This window comes from Stigmatopora argus, chromosome 12, assembly GCF_051989625.1.
Source record: "Stigmatopora argus isolate UIUO_Sarg chromosome 12, RoL_Sarg_1.0, whole genome shotgun sequence".
Taxonomy (NCBI): domain Eukaryota; kingdom Metazoa; phylum Chordata; class Actinopteri; order Syngnathiformes; family Syngnathidae; genus Stigmatopora; species Stigmatopora argus.
In genome coordinates, this window is record NC_135398.1 from 11,927,847 (window position 1) to 11,942,655 (window position 14,809).

The following is a 14,809-nucleotide window of genomic DNA, read 5'->3' on the forward strand; positions in this document are numbered from 1 at the left end:
AAACTCCACACAGTGGGGACCGAGCAGGGATTGAAACCTCGACCCCAGGATTGTGCGTGTGCGGTCGATTGGTCGCCGGTGTTTTGGTTGCCCGGACCGCGACCAAAAGACCGACGACCAAAAGACCGGCGACAAAACAAGGTAAAACAACACGGTCTACGCATCAATAAAAGCCAACAATGGGCATGAGCAGTTTCACTGAGCGGACGTGAGTGTATAAGAGTTTGTATGTACATGAGTTGTCCCCTTAGGAAGGTACGCCCGTCAGGGTCTTAACAAGTTCTCCAACAATAAACAATAAAAGTCCGGGAAATTTGGAGCTTTTCTTTAGCCTAATAATTACTAGGGCATTAAGTATGACTAAATAGTAATTCGCAGTTTGTATTTAGGGAATTTGAGCAACGATTTAAATGGTAATTATCAATAACCTTCCCGGCGACCAAAAGACCAGCGACCAAAAGATCGGCGACCAAAAGACCGGCGACCAATCAACCGTGTAGTACCGGATTGTGAGGCCAACACACGTCACTCCCACACTAGTCTGCCATTTAGATTTTAATTAACATAATTTTATTCCCTTTTATTTTTAAAAGTGACAGCATACTGTTGGTTATATTTTTGTACCAATAGAGTTGAAAAATGCACTTATTTTGTTTAAGTTTTAGTGTTTTGTTGTGTGCATTTATTTCCATCATGTTTCCATTAAGTAACTTCTGGAATGTGTCAACTCCTGAAATGCCGTCCATCAGGTATGCAACACTTCCCGTAACTATGCGTAGCATCCAAAAATGCCTTTATCTTTCTTCATATCACCAAACAGTGAGATTGTGACGTGGAGGGAGAGCATTCCAGTACAATGGGGTATTGTTGTGTTAGCCAGTTTTTCTGGTTATAAAAAAAGTCCATGTTTTGTTTTAAGTAACACACAGTTCCTTGCACTTTAGTATTAAATGTCAATTTACAATAAAATGGGAGAAAATTCTTAGTTTTCTTATTTTAAAAGGAAGACACTCGTAGGAATTGAATGACTTTTTTTTATCGTTGGTTGTGAGTGATCTTGGTTCAGGGCCATTGACAAGAATAGAAGTCATGGATCCTTTTTATCGTTTCCCCTTGAGCCTTAACAGTTGAACAAACGGTCATCCTCAAAAATGGCATTGTTGCAAGCCATATTGGAAGTAATGCTTTCAAATTTCCACTGATGTTCACAAAGTTACTCATTGAAATTCTCAAATGTCCACAGTATTTCCAAATGTGTACGTTATGTCTAAGACTAACTGTTCTCGTTGTCGCAAGAGTAAAAAATGTCACTATAGTATTGCCGATCCTTTAGGCAGGTGATGAGTGTGTCCACTATGAATCAGTTGATTCGTGTATTTTTTTTCTTTCCTTGGATGAGTTCATCTTAAATTCCTTGACTCAGTTTTGCCGGACGATACTGTCATTTCTTTTTAAAACCACAAATACAACGAACATTCATTTAAAAAAAACTCCAAGTGACACAACTTGCTCATCAACTTCTTCAATCAATTTAAGAGGAATGTAAGTCACGCAACATTTGGCATTGTATTTTTTTTATATGTCAGTCACCACACCCTCCCATCAATCTTTTCGGATGCCATTTTCTGATTGTCAGTTGGTATATTTTTGTTGTTGTTGGTTTGGTAATGTCAACTTCCTTTACTGTAAACTATTCTATTCAAAAGTCAAACTCGTGACAGTTCAGGAGCTTTCGGTTTAAATTTGCCTTTTGATTTTCGGGGGGATGGAATCATATAAGAAATTATCGAATCTAATAATATTCTTATAAAATTGATGCCATTTACAGAGATAGATGTCCTGTTCATTTCAACTTGAGGCTTGGCAAAGATTCATCGCAAATTGCCATTCCAAATCAAATGGTTTAGAAAATGGGATGCTCATTAGGTCGATCACGGTCTACAAATTGATCACAAAGGTGCGAGTGATAGATTGCATGACAGTAATATTTAATGCAGTCTGTTGGTTTCCTTTAAGCCTGAATGATATCTATGTGTGATATTTGAACATGTGTATATATAAATATGACTCTTTTAATGAGTACATTAACATATGCTGACAGCCTCCCCTAACATAAACAAGCTGTCACAGCTGTTCGTTAACCGATACATTGATCTTGGACACTTCAAACATATGCCTTGAATATATACTTCAATTCAGCACTCTTTGGTGGTGAAGAAACATCTTAAACAAAGAAAGTTTGAGCACCCCTGGTTTAGAATTTAAAGTTTAGATGACTATCACTCTCAATGGTAAACAATAAAGTCATAATCGACACGACAATGTATATTCGTTTGAGAGTTAATTCATTCATTCATTTTCTGAACTGCTTATCTTGACAAGGGTCGTGGGGGGTGCTGCCTATCCCAGCTAACTACGGGCAGCAGGCGGGAGACACCCTGAATTGTTGGCCAACCAATCGCAGCGCACAAGCAGACAAACAACCAGTCACGCTCACACTTGGAAATATAGGGGCCTGAGTTATTTAGGAATGTGGAAGGAAACCGGAGTACCCAGAAAAAAACACATGCAAGCCCAGGGGGAACATGCAAACTCCACACAGTGAGGAGCGACCTGGGATCAAACTCCCAACCCCAGAGTTTTGAGGCCAATGCACTAAGGCTAAGCACTCGGACGTTGGGCCGCGGTTTGACAGTTAAAGGGTTTTATTTTTGTAAAACTTTTCAAGCTTTTGCATAATCCCCTATTGTACAACTAATAAAGGTCATCTTATTTTTTTAGTAGAGCTTTAATCTCAAGATATTAATCACTTAGCATTAACAATGTGGAATGAGAGTAATTAACATTCTTAAGAACTATAGAATGTGTTTTCATGTTATCACCATTCAATTTTTCTACATTGGTGCATGCACTTGTGAATTTTCTAATAAGCAGGTCTAGAGTGGGAAAACCCATTTGCGTCATTTCCAAAGTACTCTCGAGCATTTTGACAGGAAGAGGAAACGAAATGTACCTTGAAGGTGGACGAGTTTCTTCCAGAAGCCACACCTCAGCCCAACATCCTCGCGAGCATACTTAAGGCGCGCACCTGCTCCCCACACGCATTCGCTCAGTTGAAGCAAAAAAGTTACCCTTGAGATGACATTTCAAAGACTCAGGTAAGCTTCAGCTCATTTTAATTTTGAGAACATGTTGGGTGATGGACTTAGGGAAATTTTTTGGAACAAATATTGACATTCTGGAAATATGTTTTGACTGTGGATGTACCAAATTAACCTGGGAATTAAAAATAAGGGAATTTAACCTGATGATGGGGATTTTAAGGCTTATTGGAAATAGTTTGCTTTCATGTGATAAAAGTATTGTGTTTTCCCATTTCATGAATTGTTAAGTTTTATATAAAATGCAAAGTCCATATGGAGTTTTTTTTAAGTGTATAATTTCGAAATGAAAATATGCTGTTCTTTCTTAATACAAATTTTCCATTACTTTTTAAAAATGTTTTAATTTGATCGAAAAGGAAAAGAAAATTCTGTGATTTTTTTAATGTATGAATTTTACTTTGTGGTTGAGGAAAGGCTGTGTGCTATCTTGTATTTTTAATCAATAGAAAAGGTCATTTTTGAGGTATAATTTAACATTTAAAATGATCCAGTATTTTTCATAATAATTTTATTTTAATTATAAATGTATCCATTTTGAAAATCACTCAAGTCCAAACAGGAATACAACATTAATTAAAAAAAAAAAATTGGTAAGTTTTTATTACAATGATGAATGCATTGAAATGTCGTGAAATCCAATTTACCTGGAAAAACAACAGAACAGACCAATGATCCTCATCACTGTCAATTTTATACTCGCTCATAAATCAACGAAATAAGTATAATTTGTATTCATCATTTGTTGATTTAGGAGCGCCATTTTTACTTGTCTCCGCAAATATTGACGAGTTAGGAAAACATTTCAACTGAGTCGTCTTGTTCTTCTTCTCACTTGTTAAGTTGGAGAATGGATCGAGGATTCGGCCTCGCAGTGGCTTTCCTAACTGTTCTGGCAGTGTTTCCGACCGTCCGGGGAACAGACCACTTGAGTTTTGACAACAGCACCGAGGTTTGCTTCCTTCTCTTTGCTTTAAATTGTCAATTTTAATGGGAGGGCTGGCAGTGAATGATCATTTTTCACTGCCACTGACACCAATAGATGTTCAATTCATGATGTCAGCCACTATTCATGCCAGCATTGTGAATTAAAATGGCCAAAAAGGTGGGTGTGAGACTTACTGGGTTTGATCTTCCCTAAGGCGAACGTCACCCGTGCAGGCTGCGACGAGGAAGTCCTGTGTTTGGAGACACCAGAAGACTGCAACCCTGAGGACAACCAAAACTGCTTTTTTGTGTCCTTGGACGCAGACTCCTCTATGGACAGCTTTAACCTGACTGTCAGATTGAGCGGGAACTTCAGCGAAAATAGTACTGGAATTGCATTTGGACTCACACAGAATTTCAGTGAGGTAAGAAGTACCCACGCTTGGTAAATTCCATCACTAATTGGAATAATTGATGCAAATTATATAGAGTATTTTATCACGACAGATTATAAAACAGAGAAGACAGATTGGGAGAATTTTCAAAATTGTAAAATTCTAGGACAAAAGGTGGATAGCTCCAAATAAAAATGACATTTTGTTACATTTGAGGAAGATTGAGTATGTACAGAGAAACCCAAAATGATTTAGTGATTTTGAAAGTGATGGATGTCCAATTTGGTTAAAATGATTGGGCGTCTACCACCGTCGGTAGCAGGAAATGAATTAATGTTTTCCCCTATGAATAGTCAGGATTCAGAAATGTCTGTCGTACTAAGAGCAAATGATGGGAATTAAACGCAGCCCCTCTCGTAAATGTTGACTTTTACTTCAGTGTGTTGGTGAACTTGAATTAACATTTTGGTGTTTATGGGTACGCAGGCCAACACCACGCTGTATGTCTGTGGACGCAGGAGCAATGGGAATTTTTTCTTTGGCACCGTAACGAGATTGCCGGATAATAACTTGGTGCCAAATGAGAGGGTAAGCCTCCGTTCCTTTATTCTTCTTATTGAACTCAGGTGATGAATTAGCATGTGATGAGTCAGTGTTCCTTTTTGTCAAGGCTGATCCTGTGTCAACTTGGTATCAGAAGAGCAATCTCTTATAAAAAATAGGAAGAATTTTTCTGGGAATGCCCAGTAGCCAAGTGGTTACCGCATTGTCCTCACAGATCTGGGGTTCGAGGGTTCGATCCCAGGGGTGGTCCTTGCTTTGTGGAGATTGCATAATCTCCTGGGATCCCACATCACAAAAAACATGCAGAGTAGACTGGTTGAAAACTCTAAATTGCCCCTAGGTATAAGTGTTAGCAGGATTGTTTGTCTGTCTCCTTGTGCCCTCTGATTGGCTGGCCACCGATTCAGGTTGCTACTTACCTGGGGCCCGCAGTTAGCTGGGATAGGCTCCAGCACCTCCCGAGACCATTGTGAGGACAAGCCTGTACAGAAAATAACTGAATGAATATTATGGGAGTCATCAGTTTTTTTTCTTTTTTGTGGAATGGCCTCTAAAGCAACAACTTTTTTTTTCTTTTACAAAGTTGCCACCATTATTTAAGAACTTTCAACTTCTTCACTGCCATTGACGATGATAGAGGTTCAATCCATTAAAACTATACGGGGACAGCATTGAATACCCGTTGTCGTCAAAGGCGGTGAATTTTTATTGATTTTTTTTCTTCAAATTTCAACCCTATGTTCTTCTTTCCTTACCTTTACTTTCAGACTACAAATCAGATCCGCAACCGATTGAATGAGAACAATACTCAATGTGAATTTATTCTTCCAAATGTCAACACAAGCAATAAGAATGAGATGATAGACGGGACCACGGCTATTGTTATACTGGGACGAGTAGATTTGACAACTGAAAACAGTAAGTAGTATGTTTTTTGTTTGTTTATTAGTTTATTAGGGCTCTGTACACACATTAACGGGGTGCTAAACAACATTAGAACTTGCAACACGTCTTGCTGGCTTTTGAATACGTTTATATCATCCACAACTTAAAACTTAAGAAGGTAATTCTCCAGTTGGCAAAGTGAAAGAATTTTCCTAATTCAGGAAAATTCCAGAAATTATTTGAAGGCAAATAAGGTAACTGGAAGTGAACTTTTAATGGATTGGATAAATAAGTTAAAGGGAACTGATGGGAATGATCAGGACTTTATCTTCACTGGCTAAAAGAAAACTCAGCATATTGAATACTGTGCTGTGCTCATGTCAAGATTATTTCCATGCAAGCCAAGGAACAAATGCCCACTTGTTTAAAGCCACCATGTCTAAATTTTCCCCCTCTTCAGACACGGTGGAGAACTTCACTAAGATTATGGAATTCATGCGTGTGAACCTCACCGAGGCAAATGGCACCGTCACCATTCCCTTGAACGTCACCCTTCCCTTGAACGTCACCCGTGAAGGCTGCAACGAGACAGTCCTGTGTTTGGAGACACCAGAAGACTGCAACCCTGTGAACAACCAAGCCTGCTTGTTTGCATCCTTGAACGCAAACTCCCCTATGGCCGGCTTTAACCTGACTGTCAGATTGAGCGGGAACTTCAGCGACAACAGTACAGGAATCGCCTTGGGACTCACACAGAATTTCATGGCGGTGAGAGATTATGCAATTGTAATTGTTGGGAACGATGTATTAAAATTTAGTCCTCATGGGTATGCAGGAGAACACCGTGCTGTATGTCTGTGGACGCAATAGCACTGGGGGATTCTTCTTCAGAATTGTGACAAGATTCCCAAATAATACTGTGGTCTCAAATGACATGGTAAGCCTCCATTCCTGTATTCTTCTGAAACATCTGCTGAGATGAAAAGTTAAATGGATTTGATGGATGACCAATCTATTTTGAACTTCAGGGGCCAACAGTGACTGCTCAATGCAGGCCCCTCCCTGTCAAAATGGATTGGACGCCTCTCACCGTCGATAGCTTTGAATATCTGGTCTTTTTTTTACACGTTTAGGACACAGGGATGGCGCGCTATGTACTCACCGAGAACATTAGCCAATGTGAATTTACCATTCAAAATGTGGACACAAGAAATAAGGGAGAGACGCGGGATGGAAACACGGCCATTGTTGTCCTGGGAACGGTCGTGGTGAACAATATGAGTTAGTGAATTTTTGGGGTATTTGTATGTAAAATTGGACACTGCGCTGTTTAAAACACTCACGGTTTTCTTCAGACACAGTTGAGAGCTTCACGGATGAGCTGATGGGCGGTCGAGTGAACCTCACCAATGTTGCTGGCACAATCTATCCAAAAAACATCACCAACGCAGACTGCGGAAACACAAAACTGTGCATTGCGAGCCCGAACAATTGCAACCCCCAGATGGACAGCTGTTTATTCTCATCATTGCAAACGATGGCTGCGAATGAAATTTTGAACATCACAGTGGAATTGGATGGAGATTCCACCGGTTCCAGCTACATTGCCCTGGGCCTCACACAGAGTGGGATGACGGTGAGGCATGGCAGGATCAGAAGCTGTTCTGAATGGGCTGAGGTTCAGGGATTCATTTGTTCATACAAAAAAGCCATTCAAGGGAATCAAAAATGGGTGAATTAATAAATATGGGTAGTTCATAACATGACAGGGAATGTGTTTTAACAGGAAAATCATGTCAGCAAATAGAAATCTCTGCATTTTTAGGTTCTGAAAGACAAAAAACCTGTCCAGTATAACAGAAATTGGGTATTCTTTTTTTAATTAGGATTTTTGAATGGGAACTTTGCATCACGATTAGAGAAATGCTTTGAAAACATTGCTATCCCCCAATGCCCAATAAATCAAAATACGAAATAGGCGCATTTTGCAAAAATGTGGCTTTTGTCGTTCAAATAATTGGAACCATTATATTGATATACATAGTATTAGAACTGTAGTGGACCACCACAAATAATTGATGCCCTTTGAAAATGTCCCATTGGGAAAAAAAAAAAATTTAATATGAAAAGCTGAAAATTGTCATTCACTGAATGATCACCCACATCCTTACCAAATCACATGGATTGGACGTCTATTGCATTCAGAGTTATATTGTAAAATACTTCAAGATGAAGTTTAACTTTACCAGAAAAATCCTGTCCGCAACCAATTAAAATTTCTGAATGATGTGAATCCCAAAAATCCGAAACCATATTTTATTACTCTGCTATATTTGTAATCAATCTTCATGGCTGACAACAATGCAGGACAAGCCTACTAATGCATTTTTGTTTCTCTTTTCAGGAATCTACCAATATTTATCTCTGTGGTAGAAATGGCAGTGCATTTGTGTTCCAAAGACTGGTCAGAAACAATTCCGATAATAGTCTGCGTCAAAGCGACCAGGTGAGTCTTCCACTTTATTTCCGCATACTTCAATGGTAGCTACCAGAGGTTAGAACACGTCACATATGTGACCGTCATAAGTCTCCTGTTCAAATTTCAAGTTAGTTCCAAATGACTGTCGTGCCAAACCCACAGAGGCCCTCAATTAGACTTTAGTTGCTTTATCTACACCACAGGTGTCAAAGTGGCGCCCCGGGGGCCAAATCTGGCCCGCCGCATCATTTTGTGTGGCCCAGGAAAGTAAATCATGAGTGCTGACTTTCTGTTTTAGGATCAAATTAAAATGAAGAGTATAGATGTATATTAAATTTCCTGATTTTCCCCCTTTTAGATCGATAATTGCTATTTTTTTAATCCATATTTTCTTTGTTTTTAGTTCAAAAATCATTTTGTAAAATCTAAAAATATATTTAAAAAAAGCTAAAATAAACATTGTTTTAGATCTATAAAAAAACTGAATATTCAGGGCCTTCAATCCAGTTCATTTAATCCATTTATTAAAAAAAAATCTAAATATTATATCTAAAATGGTCCAGCCCACATGAAATCGAGTTGATGTTAAAGCGGCCCGCGAACCAACCCGAGTCTGACACCCTTGATCTACACTGTATCTGTCTTATCAGGAAGTGATGGATGTCTGCAGCTTTGTGAACGACTCATCTATCCAATGTACCTTCACCATTGTTAACCTAAACACCTCTAGGATGACCAGGGAGTCTTCCCCAATGTTCAGCGTTGCAGTGGGAGGTGGAGCAATAGAGGGTGGTAAGTGAGATGCTAGAGGCTGCTGCGCGTGATGATGGCAAATATATTTCTGACTTGGCTTCCTTTCTCCAGGTGTAATAGGTGCCTTCAACCCCAGCTTTACCAGTGTACCCTTAGACATTACCAACCCTATGGCTAATGTCGCTATGCCTGTGTTTAACGAGGCTGAGTTAAACATCACCCGGGATGGCTGCAATATTACCAACTTGTGTGTGGACCAACCAGACAATTGCGACCCCTCTCAACAGAACATGTGTCAGTTCATGTCGAGCAACACCAGCAATATAGTGAGCGGTGCCTTCAACATGAGCGTCAGACTTAGCGGATATACTCGGGGATTCTTTGCACTAGCACTGGCCCCGAATGCGTCAACGGTCAGTCACACTCTCAGATCAGAACCAGAAGGTACAAGATTCAAATGTTGATCAAAGGTTTTTCCTGTGTTTCTCCACAGGGAACAAGCACAGTTTACCTCTGTGGAAACAGTAATAACGGATCGCGCATCTTTCAGACATATAGGAGAAACAACGCAAACGATACTTTTGTGATTATTCCACAGGTGAGCCTTATTAGCGTTTTTATTTGCCCCCTCTCAAACCTTACCTGATAAATGTGCCGTAAATGCTACACTATTGTCTTGGAGAAGTCTAGCATTAAGTTACACTTTCCAAACAATCAATGGCTCCTAAAAGTGTCTGGAATGAAGTTTCCTCAATTTTGTGCGGGCAAGCCCCTGGCAGGGTGGGAAATGATATAGTAAATGATTAAAATGAACAAAATGTTGGCAAACATATGGTGAGCAAGCACCTTCTGACCACAGAACAGTACCAGTGTGACCCTGGATGTGGGAGGCAACAGGTCAGTTGAATGCGAGTTCAACATCTTGAACTTAAACGGAGCTACAACCAGGCAGACCGACGGATTGATCGCAGACATCATTCTAGCAAACGGAACACTGAATCCAAGTACCAGTAAGTCAAGAAAATGGAAAAAAAGTCAGCGTTTTGGAAGGTCTCATGCTCTGTTGTCAATTTTTCAGATTTACCCCAAGATTTCAATATCGTTCTGACCGCAAGGGCGAATCTCACCTCACCTAATGGAACAATAGAGAATGCCGCCTGGACTGGAAAGAGCAGCAATGGTAACCGTAATTGTTTTTTTGTTTTTTTTTAAGGTCTTGAGCTTTGGCATTTCTGAAGTTTGGTTCCTCGAGTTTTCAGTTTGAGTCACAAACCACTTTATCATAGCTAAAACCCAAAACAAAAATGTAGTGTAACTCTTTTCCTATCATTTAGGGTTGTAAATGTCAAATAACTTTGAACTGGGAGGGCTAGCAGTGAATGATCATGTTTCAGTTCCATTGTCGTCAACAGACATCCAATCTATTTCTTGATCAAATCGGTTTTGTTTATCAAAAACAATGGCAGCTAACAGGTTTAAGGCGTTATTGAGGCAGTGTAATGATTCATTGAGAAAAGGATAAATCCTTTTTGGTTCATCACCATCCCAGATAAATGAAAACCAAGTGGGTCCTCTAAAATTTGAAGATCAAGTTCCCGATAGGATTGCTTGCTACTACAGCTTTTTGGAGTCTAAATCCACAACAGTCCCCAAAAACTTCATAGAACACATTTTTTATGTTGTTGTTTTTTATTCTAAAGATATGATAGTAGGGTTTATAATTTAACCCATAAGGAAAGTTGGGCAATATCCACACCAACAATAGGGCAATGGTTATTTAGTAAATTGAAGGCATAGTATGAAGGTAATGAAAAATGACTATCAATTCTTTCCATGCAGTCATGATGCTTCTCCTGAGCGTAATCGTGCTTCTGACTGTGCTGCAAGGGTAAGACATCCAAAAAGCGGAGAATGAAGAGGCCTTAAGTTCCAACACCACTTACAGTGCTGGCTGTAAACCCATGTAAACCTTTTTTTTAACCTTTTTCCCCAGTTTACATTTTCTTTTTGAGTACTTAACTGTAAGTACCTGTGTGGGATTTATGTAGATCTTGTATGACAGGGGAAGTTTTCATGAAAGCAGCTCATTAGACTTTACTGGTCTGACAAGTTTAAACTGTTAGAGTAGAAACCTAACCGTCTTCACAAATACTTATCACCTGTGTTCATTTGATGTGTAATCATTGTAAAGTATTTATGTATTGTGAAAACCTGAAGAATAAAGTACATTATAAGTATTTGAACTAGCATTCTCTGTCAGACTGTTGCTTTGCGATTACATTTGGAGAAAGTGAAAATGGAAACTTGCGGACATTTTGAATCGCTATTGCCTGTGAGAAGTCAAAGCAACAAAGCTAGAAAAAATGTGGTAAATAAGTTTAATAAGGGAGGTGCCATGGCCTTGCCTCGAGGTGGAATGAACACTTTGATGGTTCAGCTGAATCTGAATTTTTATTCCAATACTGTCAGACATTTGACAGTTTGTTGTGTGCGTGAGGGTCTATTTCAGCAAGTTGAAAGAAGGGGGTCTACCAGTGGTGGACCGTCAGGGCCTGTAAGGCCTTCTCTGCTGGCCTAAAAAATATCTGAATCAGACTGGTGTTAATTATATTTTGTCCATGAATACTTGTTAAATAATTCCAAATTGTCCGTCAGCTTCCTTTCATTGCTTTCCCCCTGGTTGCGCTGCTTCCAGATGTGTTATTATATTTAAGCATTTAACCAATCACTTTTCAGCCATTATTTGTTATTATGGTCAGAAATCTACATGGAGGCCTTCACAATCAGTTCTGAAGGCTGCAGCATAAAATAAGCGTTGATAAAACTGTTGCTTTAACCAATCAGATTTCGAGTTGGCGACACCAACGCCTCCTAGGCGTAGGGTTACGTCATCGTTTTCACAAACTATGATTGGCTAGTGATAGAGTGGACTAGCCAGAGCTACCAAAGTGTATAGCAAATATATTGTTTTGTTGATTTAATAGCAGTTTTGTCAACCCACAATGGCTGAAGGAGGAGAAGAAATGGATATGGTTGAAGATTTACTGTCAAAGCCATTTTCAAGACGGACTTTTCAAGAAAATCTGGACATCATTAAGAAAGGTCGGACAACTCCGAAGCAAACAAGCCTGTTACAAATGGCAACGGAAATTTTCAGCCCTAAAAATGTACTATGCCAGAAATACGACAGGAGAGGCTCAACTTTCAGCATTAGCTTCGATGGCAATAGAAAAGGAGGAAAGGAGGATGGATTTTGTGTACAAATAAGAAATGATTTTTGGTGAGTAAAATGTGGCTATATTCCCAAATAACATTTCAATTGTATGAGGTTATTATTTATGCTTTTTATGTGTCGCAGCTGTAGCTGGAGTAAAGGTTTTATAGCCATAAAATAGTTATTGACGGTTGGATTGATTCAGACGTAGCAATAAAGGCGTAGATGTGAAATGCACCAAAAAATAGACACACAAAAAGATTTTTTAACCTTTTATTTTTATGCTCCGTATTTGTCTAATACAGGTTATTGTGAAAACAATGTATTTTTGTGTCTATCTTTAATGCGCATGACCGAGGTCAGAGTTCAAATGACCGCCGCCAACCTTCAAAATGGCGGATGAGCCAGGAGTGGACTGCAGAGCAGCTCAGAAGTGACGATTTACCAGAGAAAGACCTGATAAAGCTCTCACAGGACATTCCAGCGAATTCGGTACGTTGTCATTTGGGGATTTCTAAGCCCCATGTCTCATTTTAAGAGTGCTTTTTGACGGGAGCATGCTACGTTCGCGTGATGTAGCCACACGCGGATGGAGACCGAAAAATGTTTGCAAACAAATTGGCTACATTGCGTTACCTGTAGCTTTTTATGTTTAAAAAGTAATCATTCCATTGTGTGTTTCAGTTCCTCAACGAGAACAGACTTTTCTGGAAACATCAAGAATGTCAGGGGTCTCCAACTCTGGTCCTCGAGGGCCCCTATCCAGTAGGTTTTCCATATCTCCCCCCACATCTGAATCAAATGATCAACTCGTCAGCAAACTGTCCAGAAGCTTGATCACGATCATTTGATTTTGGTGTGTTGGAAGAAATGGAAAATAGACTGGATCCCTGTTAATAATAATAATCGGACATAGGCCCTGTCGTCATTATCAACAACAGAAAAAGCCTACTTGTCATCACACCCAGAAACTGCGTGTGACGAAATTGGTGGAGAAATTGTTAGAGGGAATTGGATCATTTTTGAGTCTCTGACTCTGAGCTTGTCATCAGAGAGGTATATCTAATATTTCCATTTTTTTCCTCCTATGCCTTGCAGTGGGATGGAGGCCTGCTGACTGAGGAAAGGAAGAAGGGCTAACCTGGTAAGTATCCTTTTGATGTTGATAGAAAATACCTAACTTGGTAGTTTTTTTTGTCACTTAAATAGTCCCGTCTGTTTTTTTTTATGTTGACTTGGTCAATGGGAACCCTGACTTTTTTTTCTTGCAGAATTCCATCCAAGGGGAAGAAGATTTTTGTCCATTTACCAAAGGATGATAGCACTGCTCCCTTTTTAATTGCTGGATGGCCTGTGTGAACCTATCTCGAAACCCACTTATTTTGTTGAAAAATAAATGTTCTTGAATTGTATGCATGTCTTATTCTTCACATTTACCTAGCAAAAAATGCAAGTAACATGTCAAGTTAAAAACATTTATTGACAGGAAAACATTTTAACTCTTGCACACTTAGGAGTTGGCATCACATTGAAGTGTTGATTAGTGTGGACACTTATTTTTCTCCACCTGCAGGCATAAGACATTGTTTGATACATACAGATCTTTACACTAAGAACTAAATCCTGGCAAATAATATTAAGACAAAAACACTTAAAAATAAGTGTTTTTATCTTAATATTCTTTGCCAGGATTTAGTTCCAAGTCTTTTTTCAAGACACTTCTAAAATGCTGTTCCAAAATCTATTTAAGTGGCCAACATTAATTATTATGCTTAAAAAAAGTTGCTAATATCCTTACCTTAAGGGTCTGGTGCCTCACTTTGCCAGCATGATCCAGAGAGCTGTGGACTTTACCTATTTAAGAGGGGGGAAAGCAACAACAGATGGCAACTTATGTTCAATAAAACCTCACCATGGTGATATAATTCTTAACATAGATTTCAGAACATACATTCCCTCTCAGAAGCCAGCCAGCATTCTCCAAAGTGCAGAATTTAGAGAGGCCACATCTTCAAGCAGGCAACCCGCGAGGAAGATCACTTGGAGACGCTCCAGTCTGGACACGGGCCTGATGCGTGAAAAAAGAAAAAGAAAAGTTATCATATATAAAGGCTGGAGATTCAACAGATAGGCTTGGTGGGCCTTTTTTCGCAACTAGTTTTACCTTGATCTGGCCCAGTCTCCTCTCCTGTAACCTCAAGGTTGTGAGTGTTCCGGGCATGCAGGAAGAGCTCCATGTTGATGCTAAACAAGGAAAACTTGATTTAACCAAGCTATTTGGGAGTTGCCAAACAATTATTACAGGAAAGAGAAATCTCACAAGAAATGTAATAAACGATCAACATAAAGAATGAAAATAAGTTGGTGAGTGCCCCGTGCTAATTTCCCTTTTCCAGACAAGGTGATTAAATAAACAGACTGACGTTAACAG

At 39.3% G+C, this 14,809-nt stretch overlaps 1 protein-coding gene and 1 long non-coding RNA gene across 2 annotated transcripts; one reads left to right on the top strand and one right to left on the bottom strand.

Annotated features, from left to right (window-relative positions):
• Window positions 1-3,022: 3,022 nt before the first annotated feature.
• LOC144086199 (uncharacterized) lies at window positions 3,023-11,407 on the top strand. The gene is made up of 14 exons (XM_077616044.1): window positions 3,023-3,158; window positions 4,005-4,113; window positions 4,304-4,513; window positions 4,970-5,071; window positions 5,815-5,965; window positions 6,393-6,700; window positions 6,768-6,869; window positions 7,066-7,213; window positions 7,288-7,568; window positions 8,337-8,438; window positions 9,062-9,203; window positions 9,276-9,577; window positions 9,658-10,344; window positions 11,004-11,407. Exons 1-13 carry the CDS (start codon window positions 3,139-3,141, stop codon window positions 9,808-9,810), a joined length of 2,130 nt encoding a protein of 709 aa, XP_077472170.1. The 5' UTR covers window positions 3,023-3,138; the 3' UTR covers window positions 9,811-10,344; window positions 11,004-11,407.
• Window positions 11,408-13,839: 2,432 nt separating this feature from the next.
• Window positions 13,840-14,305, bottom strand: LOC144086203 (uncharacterized). Its single transcript, XR_013304375.1, has 2 exons — window positions 14,177-14,305; window positions 13,840-13,945 (listed from the first exon to the last, which is right to left on the bottom strand). It is a non-coding gene; the product is annotated as an uncharacterized LOC144086203 (long non-coding RNA).
• Window positions 14,306-14,809: the final 504 nt, after the last annotated feature.